The following is a 19532-nucleotide window of genomic DNA, read 5'->3' on the forward strand; positions in this document are numbered from 1 at the left end:
CCCTGGACAGAGGAGGCTGGTGGGCTATAGTCCATAGGGTGGCAGAGAGTCGGACACGACTGAAGTGACACAGCACGCAACTTTAATTTGACATTTCTTCAAGAAGTTAATTGCACAGACATCTGCCTAGGTATTTTAGGTTGATTCATTTCAACTTCCTATAATTGTTTCCAGGGAATTCTTATTAAAATATAATTAAACAGTTCTAGTGCTACAGAACTGTTCAGTTCAGTTCAGTCGCCCAGTCGTGTCTGACTCTTTGCGACCCCATGAATCGCAGCACACCAGGCCTCTCTGTCCATCATCAGCTCCCGGAGTTTACTCAAAATCATGCCCATCGAATTGGTAATGCCATCCAGCCATCTCATCCTCTTTCGCCCCCTTCTCCTCCTGCCCCCAATCCCTCCCAGCGTCAGGGTCTTTTCCAATGAGTCAACTCTTCACATGAGGTGGCCATAGTACTGGAGTTTCAGCTTCAGCATCAGTCCTTCCAATGAACACCCAGGACTGATCTCCTTTAGGATGGGCTGGGTGGATCTCCTTGCAGTCCAAGGGACTCTCAAGAGTCTTCTCCAACACCACAGTTCAAAAGCATCAATTTTTTGGCACTCAGCTTTCTTCACAGTCCAACTCTCACATCCATACATGACCACTGGAAAAACCATAGCCTTGACCAGATGGACCTTTGTTGGCAAAGTAACGTCTCTGCTTTTTAATATGCTGTCATTACTTTCCTTCCAAGGAGTAAGCGTCTTTTAATTTCATGGCTGCAGTCACCATCCACAGGGATTTTGGAGCTCAAAAAATGTCTGACACTGTTTCCACTGTCTCCCCATCTATTTCCCATGAGGTGACGGGACCAGATGCCATGATCTTAGTTTTCTGACTTTTAAGCTTTAAGTCAACTTTTTCACTCTCCTCTTTCATCAAGAGGCTTTTTAGTTCCTCTTCACTCTCTGCCATAAGGGTGGTGTCATCTGCATATCTGAGGTTATTGACATTTCTTCCGGCAATCTTGATTCCAGCTTGTGCTTCTTCCAGCCCAGAGTTTCTCATGATGTACTCTGCATAGAAGTTAAATAAGCAGGGTGACAATATACAGCCTTGACAAACTCCTTTTCCTATTTGGAACCAGTCTGTTTTTCCATGTGCAGTTCTAACTGTTGCTTCCTGACCCGCATACAGGTTTCTCAAGAGGCAGGTCAGGTGGTCTGGTATTCCCATCTCTTTCAGAATTTTCCAGTTTATTGTGATCCACACAGTCAAAGGCTTTGGTGTAGTCAATAAAGCAGAAGTAGATGTTTTTCTGGAACTCTCTTGCTTTTTCAATGATCCAGCGGATATTGGCAATTTGATCTCTGGTTCTTCTGCCTTTTCTAAAACCAGCTTGAACATCTGGAAGTTCTCAGTTCACGTATTGCTGAAGCCTGGCTTGGAGAATTTTGAGCATTACTAGCGTGTGAGATGAGTAGTAGGAAGTTATCATGGGGGAAAAAATATCAGGAATCAATAGAAGAAAGATGCTCACCAGGGGGCTTCCTAAAGTAAACCCCAAATACACTGGTAGGAAGTGGCTCGATAATACCTGACTGAACTTCCCTTGAAGCCAGGACCCTAGCCCCACACAGATACATGTTTTTATCTTACCTTTTGCTTCAGAGGCAGGGCATGATTGTCCTCCTTGGCCGAGAGATACAGGGAGCGAACCTGTTCCTGCACTGCATTATAAAAGGTTGTCTCCCAAAACTGCTGATTCGTCCAAATGGGGTGGTCCTGTACACAGGTGTAAGCAAACTGGCTGACTCCAGGGGCCAGTTTCTGTGAGAACACATAATATATATTACCAAGGAGCTGACAGGGTCATGACAGTTCAGAAGGTTACAGAGGCCACAGATAATCATGAATGTGATCAAAGGATTTATCTAAACATATCTTATGGCAAAACAAGCTTAGCAATCAGCAACGTACACATTTTTAACTGGCAACTTTGGGCTTGCTATCAAATCCTTTAAAGGATCTTATCTCTTAAAAGGGACATTTTAAAATTAAAAGTATTATACGAATTAGAAAATATATGAAAAGTACCTAAACACTGTACTGTGCATATAGCAGGAAATGTAGAGTTAGGCAGTTATTACAATTAGGACATATAATAAAATCCATCACAGCCTGAATCTAAAATTCCAGATAGTTCAAAATTATTTCTACTTGGTATCAGAGTACATTTTGGTGGGGTTAGGAGGACACTAACTGAAATGCAAGTGAGCCTACAGCTTGGCCTTACACACAGAATGAGGGCGTATCATGAATTTCCCTCCTGCTTACTCTAGCCCTTTACCTCCTTACCAAGGCTGCTGCCTGGCTCACACACTCGCCAGCAGACTGTCTAGGGCTTCCAGGGTATTTTCTGGTAACCAAGTCTGGGTGTGGGAAGGTCATCTAAAACCAAACCTTCCTTTCCAGGACGTCCTGCTGGGCTTCTAAGTAAGAGTAAACCTTACTCTGTGATTAACAACTGAGGGAAAGAAAACTAACTCTGCAGTCACTTGAGGCACTTCATAAATATACATGTCATTTAATACTAAAAATCTTGTAAGATGCATATTGTTATCACCAAATTAAAGAAGAGGACACAGAGGTTCAAAAAGGCTTAACTGAGTGATTGCCCAAGGCCATACAGCAATTACATAAGCGGTGGAACTAGGTTTCAAGCCCAAAGTTTGTTTCCAAATCCTTTTTACTTTCCAACCCTTTTTACTAGAGCAAATTATCTTGGAAAAAAAAAAAAACTGAAAGCAAATCATATATAAATTGAATAACAGTTAGTACAACTGTCTGTTATTTTAATCTTTCATTTTAGGATTTTATTTCCCAGAGTAATATTCTGCCCTGAAACCTCTGATATGATCTGACTCACCTTTCCACAGCTGTTGCTTTCATTTCTGAAAGTTAAGAATGTCTCAAAGAAATTTAAATCCATTATTTTTCAGCAAATACTTGATAATAGTCTCATTAGACAACTTTTCAGTCCATTTTATTCTTTATAATTGAGTTAATTTTTTTTCTATCAGTAAAACTAAAGTTTCTGATAATGTAAGTTTTCTTTTGAAGCAATTAATAAGTGAATTCTTTTCTGCTGAAATGTTGGACACTGAAGATCACTATTAAAGTTGCATACATAACAGTTATGTAGCAAAGAGTTCGTCCTTTTCTTAGGGATGCATAACAAGTGTATAAGGTACCTGGTAAAAAATTATATGCTCAATAGACATAAACTTCCTTCTTGGTCTAGAGCAGACTAAATCTTCAACTGGAATAGATACCATGCATACCATGAAATGTAGTGTAGTACTTAAATAATAGGGAAGTGGGGTGGCTGTGATTTTTGCCTATTAGGGTCTGTGTAATTCTGCATCTCTTGTGTAAGTCCCTTTCAGGGCAGGCCTATGTACTGTTGTTGGGTTAATCATCCATTAACTCTTAGGCAGCCATAAGCTAGAACTGACCACGAAGCAAAGGTCAGGAAATCCTTAGGGGGAAGTTGCATGACGTTTGCTTTTAAAACGCAGCTACTCTCTACCTATGGGAAATCGGGGACAGACCATGTGTGGTTCTGTGAATATGTAAACAGAAGAGACAGACACTGAGTGATACGCTCCTTCTGCACTCTGCTTGAGGATACTTGGGATGTAGGTTGCACTTCTTTTTTTTTTTTTGCCCCAAACACTCTAAGGAATAACAGTGACCTCAGTGGCAGTACACAGACCTATTATGAATGAGATTTTAAAGGCATAAAATTTAAACAAGGTACAAGCATGCCTTTCCCATGAGTATAGTCAGGCAGCACCATTTCTTACAAACACAATATAACAACAGATTCTAACATTCTGGAGTTCTGAAATTATATTAACATAGATGAGCTCAGAAAAATTGAGCTTTTAATAAATCCTTATCAGTTTCTTACATAAAATTCTTTTAGGATCATCAATATAATAAAAAAGTTATTGTAATAAATCTCTTATTACAACTTGAAAGAGCTCTATAGGAATTGGAGAGTATAGTGAAGTCCTGCCTTCTTTTATCATTTTCTTCTCTGATGCTGCACATTCACTTTACTTGGCACATATCAGTTACTATTTTCCTATTTATTAAAAAACTAAAAGTGACTACATAAAAACTTCTCTGTTTTCAACAAAAGTGGACTGCATATGTTCCAAGGCAGAAAAATGGTGTGAAACAGTAGCCCAAAGTGTCAGAACCCACAGCTTGTTTACTGGATGAGAATCACAGTAAGGTGAAGGGATTATAGGATATGCACTTTTTGGTAGCAAGTCAGTCACAAATGGTGCTGGCATCTGATAAATGTATAATAAATTATTAATTCCCAAATACTTAAAACATAATTTTTCTAAACAGGAAATCTGCTTCTTTTCTTGGTGGTTTCCTGCCATGCCTTCTCAAGCGAAAGCAAGGAGCACTTTGATGTCTGAATGGGCAAGACCATTGCACTGATGGGCAGGTATGTTCTGAGGACCAGCAGAGGGCAGTAGCACCTTATTCTGTCTAAATTCCATGAGGGCTTTTAAACAGGAATTGGAAAAAAATGGAGCTCTACAGCCTGACTGGGCTAGAAAGTTGGGTGGAAGAATACTGTGTGTTCTCTCTGTACATATGAGAGATCTCATAAAGCAAATGGATTTTCCCAAGGTCACATAGCAAGATGCGTAGAAGAGAAGGAAATAGAGATAAAGTTTTCCATTATTTTATGTCATTTCTGTACGATACAAAAATTAAGATACTCCACCAAATAAAACTATAATCATCTAGAGAAAGATACAATAATACTGCTCAGGGATTCAGATTCACTATATCCTGTGATAGTAGTTTCAGTCAACAAAGAAAATAACCACCTGTGGAGAAAACTATCTCATGATTCTAATCACTTCTTTGGTTTAAAAAAAAAGCTTTCCTAAGAGGATTTCTCAAAGTGGTCCATATGCCAGCTTCAAGACCTTTTATTTTACAACACATGAGACTCAATCCATACTGAAGGTCTGAGGGTGATGGTGGTGGTAAGGAATACTGTTGTCAAATGGTATCTTTCTTCCTCTTCAAATCTGTCAACAATATTTACTTTACATTTCATAATTCTGATGATTTTATCCTAAAGAAACAAGTGATATTTTGCCATGTAATTTCATGAGATGTTTAAAAATGTGTTGACTTCCTTCCTTATCTAGGAAAAAAACAGCTCTGAAGGTACTAGATTAAGCAATGCCGTTCATTTTTTCACAGAGCATTCAAAGGAAACCCAGCATGGGACAGGATATGGAGAATAAACTTCATGGGGCTTACCAACCAGCAGACTAGATTAAATCCAAATAGATGAATACAAATCCTCTCAGATGAGTTGGTCAAGGGAAGGTTAAGATATCAGTATGAGAGGCCAGCCTAAGGCCTGTCTGTATAGATATGTTTGCTCTCCAGGCCCAAGCTCAGAGGGAAACCAGATTCCAGGCGAAAAAGTGCCAGGGAAGATTGAGTCCATAAATACTAATAGTCTTAAATAATAATTAGAATACAAACAGTCACTGTTTAAATTGTTGGGTATTTCTTATCCAGTTCTGGACACTATAATACAAGAGTACCTCACTGCACAATTCAGGGTTGGTGCCAGTCAGTCCTTTTATGATTCTACACTGGCTTAATGAAGCCCACATATTAAGTCACTTTAAGAATTAACTTCTGAATGTATTCTGATGAACTCTGGAAATGCTTAGTCGTGACAGACAAAAGGAAGACAGAAATGGGAAAAATGTGTATCTAAAACCTCTATTTATCAACCCTTAGCCACATCTTAACACATTTGCTTTTGTGCATTATTTTTTTAACAAGAGACATACAACATTAAAGATTTGATTGAAACTCTTTATTCCATTTCTCTCCTATCTGAAAGGTAACAATGATCCTGAATTATTTTTCATTCTCATTTATGTTTTTATACCTGTTTGTATCCATAAAGATACAGGATTACATTGCAGGTTTCATTTTATTCCTTACTAATCTTTTTCAAAATATACAGTTATATTTCATTGATTTATACAATATTTAATTAAACTATATAATTACTTGGGACAAAATATCTGGTTCTTTATATACATACAACTTAGAAGGGACAGACAGCGGCGTACAAGAAATGAGTATTTAGAATATCATGTTCATTTGTGAGTGGAGTTTACAGAAAGGTGAGTAATCAAATAATTAAGAGGATGTAATGTGAGAATCTACTATAGTTTTCCCTTGATACTGAGCAGTGCAAGTAACTTTAAATGCATAATCATACAAACCTCTCCTGGAGTCCTTAGAAGATCCAAACACACAATTTCTACACAAGAAATACATTCATTCGCAGCATTGACCAGTATTCATTTGATGTGCTATTGTCAGTAGTTGGAATGACAGGGTTGAAGTCCTTAAACCATGTATCCTTTTAATGATTCTCTGTATTAAGATGCTTAGCAAATACTGACATACTGAGAGAGAAGATGAATCAATTTCTTTCCTTTGTTGTCCAAAATTTAGTAGAAATCAAATATGGTGTTGTCAAGTCCTTTGCCTGGGTTTAGTATTCCTAAAAACACAAAATAGGATGCAAATCCCTGCTCCTTTTTGGTAAGTTTTGAAACTTTATATAAGCAGGATCATCTTGTGTCTTATTCTGCCACTTGGATTTTTACATGTTATGTTGCTAGACTTATTAAGGTAATAAATAATAATTACTGTAACTAACTTGTACTGGTGGGTTCTCACTATACATATTTATGAAGCTACTTAGTCCTTAATAGCAATCTTATAATCTACTGTGTGCGCATGCTATCTTTCCCACCCAGGGATCAAACCTGCATCTCCTGTGTCTCCTGCATTGCGGGCAGTTCTTTACTGCTGAACTGCTGGGGAAGCCCCACAATCCACTGAGATAAATACTGTTATTACCCTTGTTTTAAAAGGGAAGAAACTGAGGCACAGAGAAGTTAAGCAATTTGTCCAAGAGAATATTGCCAGGAAATACTGGAACCAGAGCTGGGATTCAAACTCAGGTAGTTAAGCTAGAGAATTTAATTTCTTATTCATTGCACAACTTAACTGTGTAGAATTCCACTGTATGAATATATAGCATTTCCTTGTTCCTGTTAATGGATGTTTGTATTGTTTCTACCTTTTAGCTATTAGAAACAGTGGTTCATAGCAACTGTCAGCTTTGAGGAATAGTTTCAGAACTATTTAATAGTACCTGGAACTACTTGAGAGGATTCTAAGGAATATTCCCATTGTTATTTGTACAATAAACATTTTTGGGTTACCGTACACTGGTTATTTTTCTAATGAGAAATTACTTCACATAGACTTTCTACAAATCTACTGTTTGAAAACTTAATATTTCTTTAATATGAAATATCTAGTCAGTGTTTAAAATACCTTTTAAAGTCTACAAGCAATAAATGCTGGAGAGGGTGTGGAGAAAAGGGAACCCTCTTACACTGTTGGTGGGAATGCAAACTAGTACAGCCGCTATGGAAAACAGTGTGGAGATTTCTTAAAAAACTGGAAATAGAACTGCCATATGACCCAGCAATACCACTTCTAGGAATATACACCAAGGAAACCAGATCTGAAAGAGACACGTGCACCCCAATGTTCATCGCAGCACTGTTTATCATAGCCAGGACATGGAAGCAACCTAGATGCCCATCAGCAGATGAATGGATGAGGAAGCTGTGGTACATATACACCATGGAATATTACTCAGCCGTTAAAAAGAATTCATTTGAATCAGTTCTAATGAGATGGGTGAAACTGGAGCCCATTATACAGAGCGAAGTAAGCCAGAAATATAAAGACCATTACAGTATAATAACACATATATATGGAATTTAGAAAGATGGTAACGATAACCCTATATGCAAAAAAAGAAAAAGAGACTCAGATGTATAGAACAGACTTGTGGACTCTATGGGAGAACCCGGGGGTGGGATGTTTCAAGAGAACAGCATCGAAACATGTATATCTAGGGTGAAACAGATCACCAGCCCAGGTTGGATGCATGAGACAAGTGCTCAGGCCTGGTGCACTGGGAGGACCCAGAGGGATGGGGTGGAGAGGGAGGTGGGAGGGGGGACCGGGATGGGGAATACATGTAAATCCATGGCTGATTCAATGTATGACAAAAGCCACTGCAGTGCTGTGAAGTGGTTGGCCTCCAACTAATAAAAATAAATGGAAAAAAAAAAAAATACCTTTTAAACGTTAAAAAAGTTTTCTAGAAGTTAGTGTGTTAAGCTGAACCAACTTGATTGGAGTCGCTGTCCATACATAGGGCTTGTTTTCCAAAGAAAAATATTGTTTAGAGTAGCAAACTTATAAGCCTGCTCAGGCATATTGTAAAGCCGCTGGAAAAGTAACTTGGAGCAAGTTTTGTGAATGGAAATGTAGTGCTCAAGTCACATTCTGCTTTAAAAAGTTGTAACAAATACAGATGACTTAAAAAAAAAGTTTTCCTTGTTTTTTATGTTTACTTTTTTTTTTTTTAAGAATCAGTTTGTTTGATTTAGGAAGGACTCAAATAAGGTGTATATATATATATATATATGGTAGGTTTTAATCTTTAGATTTCTCTACCACCTGTCTGTCCATCTCCCCCACCTCCCACCCATTTGCAATCTATTTTTTGAAGAAACTGGATCATTTGTCCAACAGAGTTTCCATCTGTCTAGTGGTTGCTGACTGTATCCCAATGATCTCATGTGGAATATTCTTTTGTCCTCTACATTTCCTACAAATTGGTAGCTGGATCTAGAAGCATGGTCAGAGTCAGGGTTCACTGTTTGGCAACAATATTTCACAGATACCATTATAAGAGGCACATCTGGTTGTTTCTCTTTTTGCAGTCTTAAAGGCCACTGACAGTCAACGCCTGGATTCATTAATCATTAGGAGCAATAAAATACTGATACTCTCATTCTACCATTACTTTCTCACTTATTGTTGTTATTGTTCAGTTGCTAAGTTGTGTCTGACTCTTTGTGATCCCATGGACTGCAACATGCCAGACTCCTCAGTCCTTCATTATCTCCTGGAGTTTGCGCAAATTCATGTCTATTGGGTAGGTAATGCTATCTAAACCTCTCATATTCTTGCTGCCCCCTTCTCCTTTTGCCTCCAATCTTCCCCAGTATCAGGGTCTTTTCCAATGAGTCAGTCCTTCACCTTAGGTGGCCAAGGATAGGAGTTTCAGCTTCAGCACCAGTCCTTCCAATGAATACTGGAGTTGATTTCCTTTAGGATTGAGTGGTTTGATTTCCTTGCTGTCCAAGGGACTCTCAAGAGTCTGCTCCAGTACCACAGTTCAAAAGCATCAGTTCTTTAGTACTCAGTGTTGTTTCTGGTCCAACTGCCACATGTGAATATGACTACTGGAAAAACCATAGCTTTGACTATATGGTCTTTTGTCAGCACAGTGATGTGTCTCTGCTTTTTAATACGCTATGTAGGTTTATTATGGCTTTCCTTTCAAGCAGCAAGAGTCTTCTGATTTCAAGGCTGCTGTCACCATCTGCAGTGATTTTGGAGCCTAAGAAAACAAAAAAAAATTTCCCACTGCTTCAACTATTTCCCCTTCTATTTGCCATGAAATGATGGGACCAGATGCTATGATCTTAATTTTTTCATGGTGAGTTTCAAGCCAGTTTTTTCATGCTCCTCTTTCACCCTCATCTAGCGGCTCTTTAGTTCCTCTTCGCTTTCTGCCATTAGAGTGGTATCATCTGCATATCTGAAGTTGTTGATGTTTTTCCTGGCAATCTTGATTCCAGCTTGTGATTCATCCAGCCTGGCATTTCACATGATGTACTCTGCATATAAGTTAAATAAGCAGGGTGACAATATACAGCCTTGTCATACTCCTTTCCCAATTTTGAACCAGTCAGTTGTTCTATGTCTGGTTCTAATTGTTGCTTTTTGACCTATATACAGGTTTCTCAGAAGACAGGTAAGATGGGTTGGTATTCCTATCTCTGAGAATTTGCCACAGATCGTTGTTATCCACACAGTCAGAGGCTTTAGCTTAGTCAATGAACAGAAGTAGTTGTTTTTCTGGAATTCTCTTGCTTTTTTCTATGACCCAATGGACGTTGGCAATTTGATCTCTGGTTTCTCTGCCTTTTCTCAACCCAGCTTGTACTTCTGGAAGTTCTTGGTTCATGTACTGCTGAAGCCTAGCTTGAAGGATTTTGAGAATAATTTTACTAGCATGTGAAATGAGCACGATTGTATGGTAGTTTGAACATTTGTTGGCACTGCCCTGTAGCTTCTCTTTAGATCATATAAATCTTCCTCACTTATTAGCTAGGATATTTATATAAAGAAAAACTTCCCCTCATCAGTTGTTTGGAGACCCAAACATATAGTCTACATTAGAAAGTAGGATAAATATATGATTTTATCCCTTCATTTTTCAGTTTTAAAAACAATGACTTATTTCTTTAGCAGTCATTATAGATGAACAGTTTACTTTTTCTTTTCCTATTGATATTTTTTATGAACCTGCAGATTTTAAAACATATTTATAACTATGCTTAGTCCTGTGGATCTTGTGGACTGATGCATCTAATAATGTTGTTTATGAAAAGCACTGTGGAGGATAAAGGGCCTAATTGGGAGAATATAATCAGCAAAAAGACTAGCAGATCCGTATCCAGGTATCTTCTCTGGGGTCTATGTGCAAAAGGAGCAATAAAAGAAACACATCAGTGAGTTCTGGCACAGGAAATGGAGAAATTTGGTGAGTCACAGTTCTCATGAGGTGTACTTACAAATGTCCCAAAAGCTCAACAAATATGTTTATTTTAGCATTATCCTTAATAGCTATATCCGCCCCTCCTCCAAAGTTCACAATTTTAATGTTTAACTACAGAGAAGAAAGGTCAGGCAAATGATGGTACCTTATTAACACAAAAAATATTATGCTACAGTTAAAGTGGTTAATATGATGATGTGCTTATGAGTGAAGTACTTATGCTATATTTCAAAAAAACAAGCCAATTATGCTATGATTACGTCTGCAAGTACATAAAAACTAGGAGGAGAAAGGCAAAATGAAAATGAAGTAAAGATAATAGAATTTTGAACAATTTCTTTCTTCAAAAAGAATTTTTAAGAGATTTTTAAATTAAATGGCAGGTTGAATATTCTTTTGTTCCCTGAACTCCACTGAAATGACAGCAAAGAAAAAAAAAAAGTAAAAAATACACAAGAGCAAAGAGAATGAGAGAGGAGACAACACCACACCAGTTAAATGATGTTAGTAAGATTTTAGAAGTCAGAAAATGGATTTAATAACAAATAACAAATTTGAAGATCAGAAACCCCCTACTACACAGAGAAGGAAAGCCCTTTTCACGTTTTCAAAGAGCAAATTTTTATAGTACATGAATTATATCTCAATTTACAAATGAAACAACCCCAGTGTATATCAAATGATGAATAAAATGTGGTTTATGTGTACAATGTTATACATAGCAATTAAAAAAACATAAGGTACTGATAATGTTATACCATGGATGAAACTTGAAAACGTTATGCTAAGTGAAAGAAGCCAGTTATGAAAGATTACATATTGCATGGCTTCATTCACATGAAAATCCAGAACAGGTACATCCATAGAGATAAAAAGTAGATTTGCTGTGGCCTAGAGCTCAGGGGGTAGGGGGAAATGAGTAGTGACAGCTAATGGTTATGGTGTTTCTTTTCATAGTAATAAAAATGTTTTAAAATTGATTGTGGTGAAAGGGAATTTACTAAAAACCACTGAAATGTATACTCTGAATGAGTGAACTGTTGTGGCATGTGAATTATATCTCAATAAAACATTTTAAAAAGGTTGCTGATAAGAGAAACTTGGCAAGGACATGGAAATTATCCATCTTACCAACTTTTGGTAAATGTCAAAATACTCTAAAGTTTACTTTACAAAATGGATGAAAGAAGACATAGTATACTGATACTTGTCCAAAGGAAGCTGGAGTGGCTCTGTTAATACAAGATGATTTCAAAGCAAAGAATATTACCACAGATAAAGAAGGTCATTTCATGAAAATCAGGAAGACATAAAATCTCAAAGTGTTTATGTACAAGTAAGACAGCTTCAAAATATAAGAATGAAATCTGAGAGAAATGCAAGGAGAAATAAATACACAATTATAGTTGGAGATTTCAATATCTCTAAGTAATTAACAAGTGTTAGCAGAAAATCAGCAAGGATATATAATAGACTTGAATAACATTATCAACTAACTTGATTGACAGCATGACAGCAAAATAACCACGCTTGTCAAGTGCATACAGAACATTTATCAAGAAAATCTCTCTGGCAATAAGTCATCATATACTTAAGGGATTCAAATTATACAAAGTATATTCTCTGACCAAAATGGAATTAAATTAGAAATCAATAATAGAAAAGTATCTAGAAAAATCTTCAAATATTTGTAAACTAAATGACTCACCGATCAAAGAGGAAGTAAAAGGGGAAATTAGAAAATACTTTGCACGAAATGAAAACACAACATATCAGAATTTGTGATATGCCACTAAAGCAATAATAGTTCGGGAGGGATTTTATAGCAATAAATGTCTGTATTGGAAAAGAACGGTCCCAAATCAATGACCTTAGCTTACACTTAGAGAGATTATAAGAAAAGCAAATTAAGATCGAAAACAAATAGAAGGAGGGAATTAATAAAGATTAAAGCAGTAATCAATGAAACATAAAACAGAAAACCAATAAAGAAAACAAATCAAACCAAAAGCTGATTCTTTGGTAAGATTAATAACATCAATAAATCTCTAGTCACATTGATTAGGGGTAAAAAAGATATAATTACCACTATTAAGAATAAGTAACACTGCCTGGATGGGAGGGGAGTTTGGGGTAGAATGGATACATGTATATATATGGTTGAATCCCTTCACTGTTCACTTGAAACTATCACATTGTCAATCAACTATATCGCAATATAAAACAAAAAGTTAAAAAAAATAAGTAGCATTATTAGAAGTTCTACAGATATTATAAGGAAAAAATAATAATAAAGAAACATTATGAAGAACTTTATGTTATTGACAATATTGACAACTTAGACAAACTGAACAAATTCCTTGAAAAATACAAACTACCAAACCTCAATCGAGAGGAAATAGAAGACTTCCCTGCTGGTCCAGTGGCTGAGGCTCTGTGCTCCCAGGGCAGAGAACCTGAGTTTGATCCCTGGACAGGGAACTAGATCCCACATGCTGCAACTAAGACCTGGTGAAACTAAGTAAATAAGCATATATTAAAAAAAAAAAAAAAAGAGGAAACAGATAACCTGAATAGGTCCATATCCATCACAGAAATCGAAACTGCAATAAAAGAATCTTCCAACGAAGAAAACATTCAACACACAGCTCTACCAGGAATTCTACCAAACATTTAAGAAAGAACTAATAATTCTTTTAACACAAACTCTTCCAAATAATCAAAGAGGAGGGAATAATTCCCAACTCATTCTATGAGGCCAGTGTTACACTGATACACAGATGTAAAAATTCTAAACAAAATTCTAACAAACCAAATCTGGCATGTATTAAAAGAATAATACATGACCCTTGAACAACACAAGTTTGAACTCCACTTACAAGTGGAATTTTTTTTCACTCAATATGTACTACAGTACTACATGATCTACATGGATTGAATCCAAGGATGTGGAACCTTGAACACAGAGGGCCAATCAAGCAGAGAAAGCATAATCTTGCAACTAATGCTATTAGAACAACTGGGTCTTTGCTCATATCTAGTACCATATTAATTCATTAATACTAATTAATCAATAACTAATATTAATTCAAAAGGAATCACAGACTTAAATGTAAAACCTAATATAAGATTTCTAAGAATATTTGCAAATCATATATTTGCTAAGGACTTATATCCAGAATATGTAAAAAATTCTCAAAACTCAAGAAGAAGAAGACAAACAATCCAGTTCTAAAAGATGGCAAAATACCTGAACAGATACTTTACCAAAGATGACATATAGAAGGCAAATAAACACATGAAAAGACCCTCAACATTATTAGTCATTAGGAAAATGTAAATAAAAATCATGATGAGATATCATTACATATCTATTAGAATAACTAAAATTAAAAGCAATGACATTAGTATGGGAGGAACTGGAACTCTCAATCACTACTGAGAGGAATATAAAATGGTAGCACTTTGGGAAAAAGTTTGATCATTTCTTAAAAAGTTAAACATATACCTATCATACGATCCAGCCACTCCATTCTTAGGTATTTACCCAAAATAAAATGAAATGTATGTCTATACAAAGATTTGTATACAATATTTATAGTAGCTTTATTTGTAACAGCTCATATTTAGAAACAACTCAAATGTTCACCAACAGGTTAAAAGTAGGGTGTTGTTTTGTTTTTACAAGGGAACACTACTCAGCAATAAAAAAGAATACATTGCAACAACGCAGATGAATCGCACAATAATTTGAGCTTCATCTATGTTGAAGATAGACAAAAATATCATATACTGTATAACTACATTTATATATAACTACAGAACATGCTAACTACATGCAAACTCTGTAGTGATAGAAAGTTGATCAGCAGTTTCCTGAGGGTGAGGAAGAAGGTCAGATGAGAAGAGATTACAATGAGACATGAGGAAATCTTTGGGGGCAATGAATATGTTCACTGTACTGACTGTGGTGATGGTTCCATGGTGGGTATCTATATCTGTTAAAACTTATCAAATCAAATTGTATAGTTTAGTTATGTATAGTTTATTATGTGTCAGTTATACTTTAATAAAATCAATTAAAAAAGCTAGTAAATGTATAAATAAGTTTTAAATATTTCATTGTATGTAAATTTTATCTCAAAAGAAGAAAATGCAAACTTAATTACAATTCTCACTACAAAATGGTATGCATGTTGAAGTACTATAATTATATGTTGCCTATAATTTGCTTTGAAATACATAAAATATAAGGTAGATTGATGGACAGATAGACATGTATAAAGAAAGGATAGAAAAATGTTAGTATTAGACTCTAGATGGTAGTTTTATGGATGTCTACTGGAAATTAAAAATGTTTTCTCTATGTTTGAAAAATTTCATAATAAACATTGAGAAAAAATAGAGTATTAGTCTAGGCATTAGTATCCAACCAGTAGGAGTTCTAGAAAGAAAAACAGGAAAAACTGAGATGATAAAATAAATAAAAAAACCAAAGGGCATGGATTTTCAAATTGAAAGCACCATCTCAAATCTGGCAAACTGAATGAAAAAGAACCACAGTAAGGTATATAAACACTTAATCTTTAAAGGAGAATTCTATAAAGGAGCATAAGGAAAAAAAAACAGGCCACACACAAAGGATTAGAAATCACTATAGCATCAGACTTGGTATGGTGGTGAAACGAAGAGATCTAAATTTTCATATTCCAAGTCAACTGATACAATGTCTAATATTGTAAAATTAAGGAATAGAAGTAAAAGCATGTTATAAACTCTAAGCCAAATACCAAAAAGAAACATCTGAACAATTAAACATTGTAGATCTTGAAGGTAAGGCAAGGGACCTTTGTTTTGTTAGAAACCGTGTAACCTTTGCATTTCTGACTTAAATACATGTATTACTTTGAAAGGCTTTACATTAGAAAACACTTTAAAATGTGATTAGCTTCCCAGGTGGTGCTAGTGGTAAAGAATCCAAATGTCAGTGTGGGAGACATAAGAGACATGGGTTTGACCCCTGGGTTGGAAGTAGTGCAAAGTAAGATTTTCCACTTCATGGCTGGAAATGAAATATTTAAGGTTTTGTGTTTTTTTTTTTTTTGCCATATCCCTTGGTTTGTGGGATCTCAGTTCCCTGACCAGGGATTAAACCTGGGGCCCTTGGCAGTGAAAGTGCAGAGTCCTAACCACTGAACTGCTAGGGAATTCCTCAAAATGCTTAAGGTTTTAATCCTTAGTTAATTAGAAAAAAAAATAATCAGGTTATTGTAAAGTTTTGCTGGGTATTAAAACTGTTGGTGTGGCCTCAATCTATTATGCAATTTGTGTCATTAGGATATATTCCTCTAAAGATACCCATTAGCTGAAATCTAATTTATAAGGGGCCATTTCCTTGACTTACACTGCTCAGAGTAGATGATCTATTAATGTTTTTTCTCTTTCTTCACTAGTATGTTCAAAATATCTCCTGGAGCACAAGCAATGTCTCCAAGGCCATGTCCTAAGCAAACTGATTTAGGGTGAAAGAGCTGACAATCATAACAGTGCAATGGTGTAACAAGTGAGGATGGAGCACTGACAATCACTGGTTCCTATGCCCAAGCCCTACTGGCTTGGCAGATTTCAGAGATGGAGTGACAAATACACCGTTCATTTACCCCAAACAGCACATGTTCTAAAGTAACTCATTCTTCCGCTGATAGAACTGAATATTGTTTCTAGATAAAAATAACAGCTTTGGGGATACTAGTGATTCTTGGATTCTACTTTATCAGAGATGAAAGGAAAACTCTTTCTAGGGCTTGGGGAGTCTTCTCAGTGACTTAAAGCAATCACTAAATAGCAAGTTTTACAGGGTGCTGCAAAGGTCTACAGAGATTTGTATTAGTGTAGTATAAAAATATTATGCCATTAGATTTGACACTGATTTCTTAGATATGACATTAAAGGCACATGTAACAAAAGAAAAAAGACAAGTTGGACTTTAGGAAACTAAAAACTTTGTGCATCAAAAGACACTATCCACAGAGCAAAAAGGCAACCCACACAATGAGAGAAAATGTTTGTAAATTATACATCTGATATGGGACTAATATCCAGAACATATATAGAACTTTGAAAACTCAACAACCACAGAACAACTCAAATAAAAATGAGCAAAGTACTAGAATAGATGTTTCTCCAAGAAGATATATAAATGGCCAATATGCATATGTAAAGATGTGCGCTGATTATTAAGGAAATGCAAATCAAAAGAGTCAGTCCATCTCTTTGCAACTTCATGGACTATAGCCCACCAGGCTGCTCTGTCCATGGAATTATCCAGGCAAGAATACTGGAGTGGATAGCCATTCCATTCTGCAGGGGATCTTCCTATCCCAGGGATCAAACCCAAGTCTCCTGCATTGCAGGGAGATTCTTTACCATCTGAACCACCAGGGAAGCCGAGAACAGATGTTTTGCCAAAGAAGATATATAAATGGCCAGTTACACATATAAAGATGTGTGCTAATTATTAGGGAAATGCAAATCAAAACCGCAATGAGCTACCACCTAACACCCACTAGGATGGGTACTCTCAAAAAAAATCAGAAAGTAACAAGTGCTGGTGAGGATGTAGAGAAAGGTGAAGCCTTATACACTGTTGGTGGGAATGTAAAATGGTATAACTGTTGTGGAAAACAGTATGGTTAATTCTTCAAAAAACTAAAAATAAAATTACCATATTATACAGCAATTCTAGTTCAAAAAGCTGAAAGTAGTCTTTAAAAGATATCTGTGTAGGTATATTCATAGCAGCAGTATTCACAATAGTAAAAAAATGTTAAAGTAACTTGAGAGTCCTTTGGACTGCAAGGACATCCAACCAGTTCATCCTAAAGGATATCAGTCCTGAGTATTCATTGGAAGGACTGATGCTGAAGCTGAAACTCCAATACTTTGGCCACCTGATGTGAAGAGTTGACTCATTGGAAAAGACCCTGATGCTGGGAAAGATTGAGGGCAGGAGGAGAAGGGGACGGCAGAGGATGAGATGGTTGGATGGCATCACTGACTTGATGGACATGAGTTTGAGTAAACTCCGGGAGTTGGTGATGGACAGGGAGGCCTGGCGTGCTGCAATTCACGGGGTTGCAAAGTCGGACACGACTGAGCGACTGAACTGAACTGAACTGAACCTAAGTGTCCTTTGACTGATGAACAGATAAGCAAAACCTGGTATATACATACAGTGGAGTATTATTCAGCCTTAAAAAGGAAATTCTACAATATACTATAACATGGATGAAGCTTGAGGACATCATGTTAAGTGAAATAAGCCAATCACAGAGAGACAAGTACTGTATGATCCCACTTATATGAGGTACTTAGTCAAAATCATAAAGACTGAAAATGTAATGGTAGTTACAAGAGGATGGGGGAGAGTTAATGGGAAATTATTATTTAATAGGTATAGAGTTTCAGTTTTACAAGATAAAAAGAGTTATGGGGATGGCTGAGGTGACAGTTACACAGCAATGTGAATGTATTTTATACCACTGGACTGTACATTTAAATGTAGTAAAGATGGTAAATTTTGTGTTGTGTGTGTTTTACCACAATAAAAAAAGAAAAAAAATTAGCTCACAATCATGAAAGGTAGTTGTCATTCACCACAGCTTTAGTAATCCAGAAGGTATACTATGTAACCAAAACTAAGATTATGGTATACCATTTGTGCTAATTTCATTTCAATTTAGCCCCAAGGAGGTAGGAAGATTCAATATGTTAAACACTTAGCATAGTACCTGGCACTTAATATGTATTTAGTAAATAGAAGCAGCAGCCAGGGCTCAAGGATTTAGTGGAGCAGTTGCACAGTGGTACAAGGTGATAGGTAACTGCCAAAAGCCTATGCGGGAAGTCATGGCTGTCTCTGGAAAAGCTACATGGCTAGAAAGCTGGCAGTGGTCACCTGGCTCTAGATGTCCTGTATGTAACAGTTCACTATTACATCAGGATAAAAAAGACAAAGATCTATTTTCTGGAAAAGCACGTTCCTTTCCTTATGTGATTAAAGTTTGCAGTTGAAATGCTCTGATTCAATTTGGGTAATGTTATTGTTATCGTAAGAGACTGTTCCAATGATAAAGAATCTAGGGGGAAAACAATTAGCAATTAGCATCAGCAAGGCTTAATTTCAAGTGATTTTTAACTTGAATTTTATTACCAAAAAAAAAAATCTTAAGAAAAATGAACTTCTTCTTTGTACTATTTTCTACTTTTTACGAGATGAAAGCAAGAATCACAGTACTATCGGATTACAATTTTGAGGCACATCTTTTCCTTCCTTAGTTTCCATCTATTCAACTTTTCCAGACATATACCGACACACACAATTAAATTATTTTGTTAGAATTATGAAAAGCAAAGCAAGTCTTGAAAGCCATCCTTACAAACAGCAAAACCAATATCCGGGGCCTAAATTTCAGAATTTTATTGAAATTTTGACTCAAAAACTTAAGACTCTTGTCAATGACCAAACAAAGACTCAAATTGTAGGTTGTGTCCATGGTCCAGTCAATTGTGGGTGAAGTAACTGCAACTGCTTTCTAAGGGTTTTATTTTGAAACTGTGGTCTTCAGAGAATGAGTGATGGACAGCCACTATGATTCACTAAGTTGGTGCCCACACAAAT

At 36.3% G+C, this 19532-nt stretch overlaps 1 protein-coding gene across 2 annotated transcripts in view; it reads right to left on the reverse strand.

The window, feature by feature from the left end:
• SBF2 (SET binding factor 2) overlaps positions 1 to 19532 on the reverse strand; it is a 486293-nt gene that overhangs the window by 81607 nt on the left and 385154 nt on the right. For both annotated transcript variants that reach the window (XM_070473374.1, XM_070473375.1), the window contains exon 18: positions 1648 to 1818. In XM_070473374.1, the coding sequence (XP_070329475.1) occupies positions 1648 to 1818 (171 nt within the window). The remainder of the gene's footprint in view (positions 1 to 1647; positions 1819 to 19532) is intronic.

Source organism: Odocoileus virginianus, chromosome 10 (assembly GCF_023699985.2).
Source record: "Odocoileus virginianus isolate 20LAN1187 ecotype Illinois chromosome 10, Ovbor_1.2, whole genome shotgun sequence".
In the NCBI taxonomy this organism is placed as follows: Eukaryota; Metazoa; Chordata; class Mammalia; order Artiodactyla; family Cervidae; genus Odocoileus; species Odocoileus virginianus.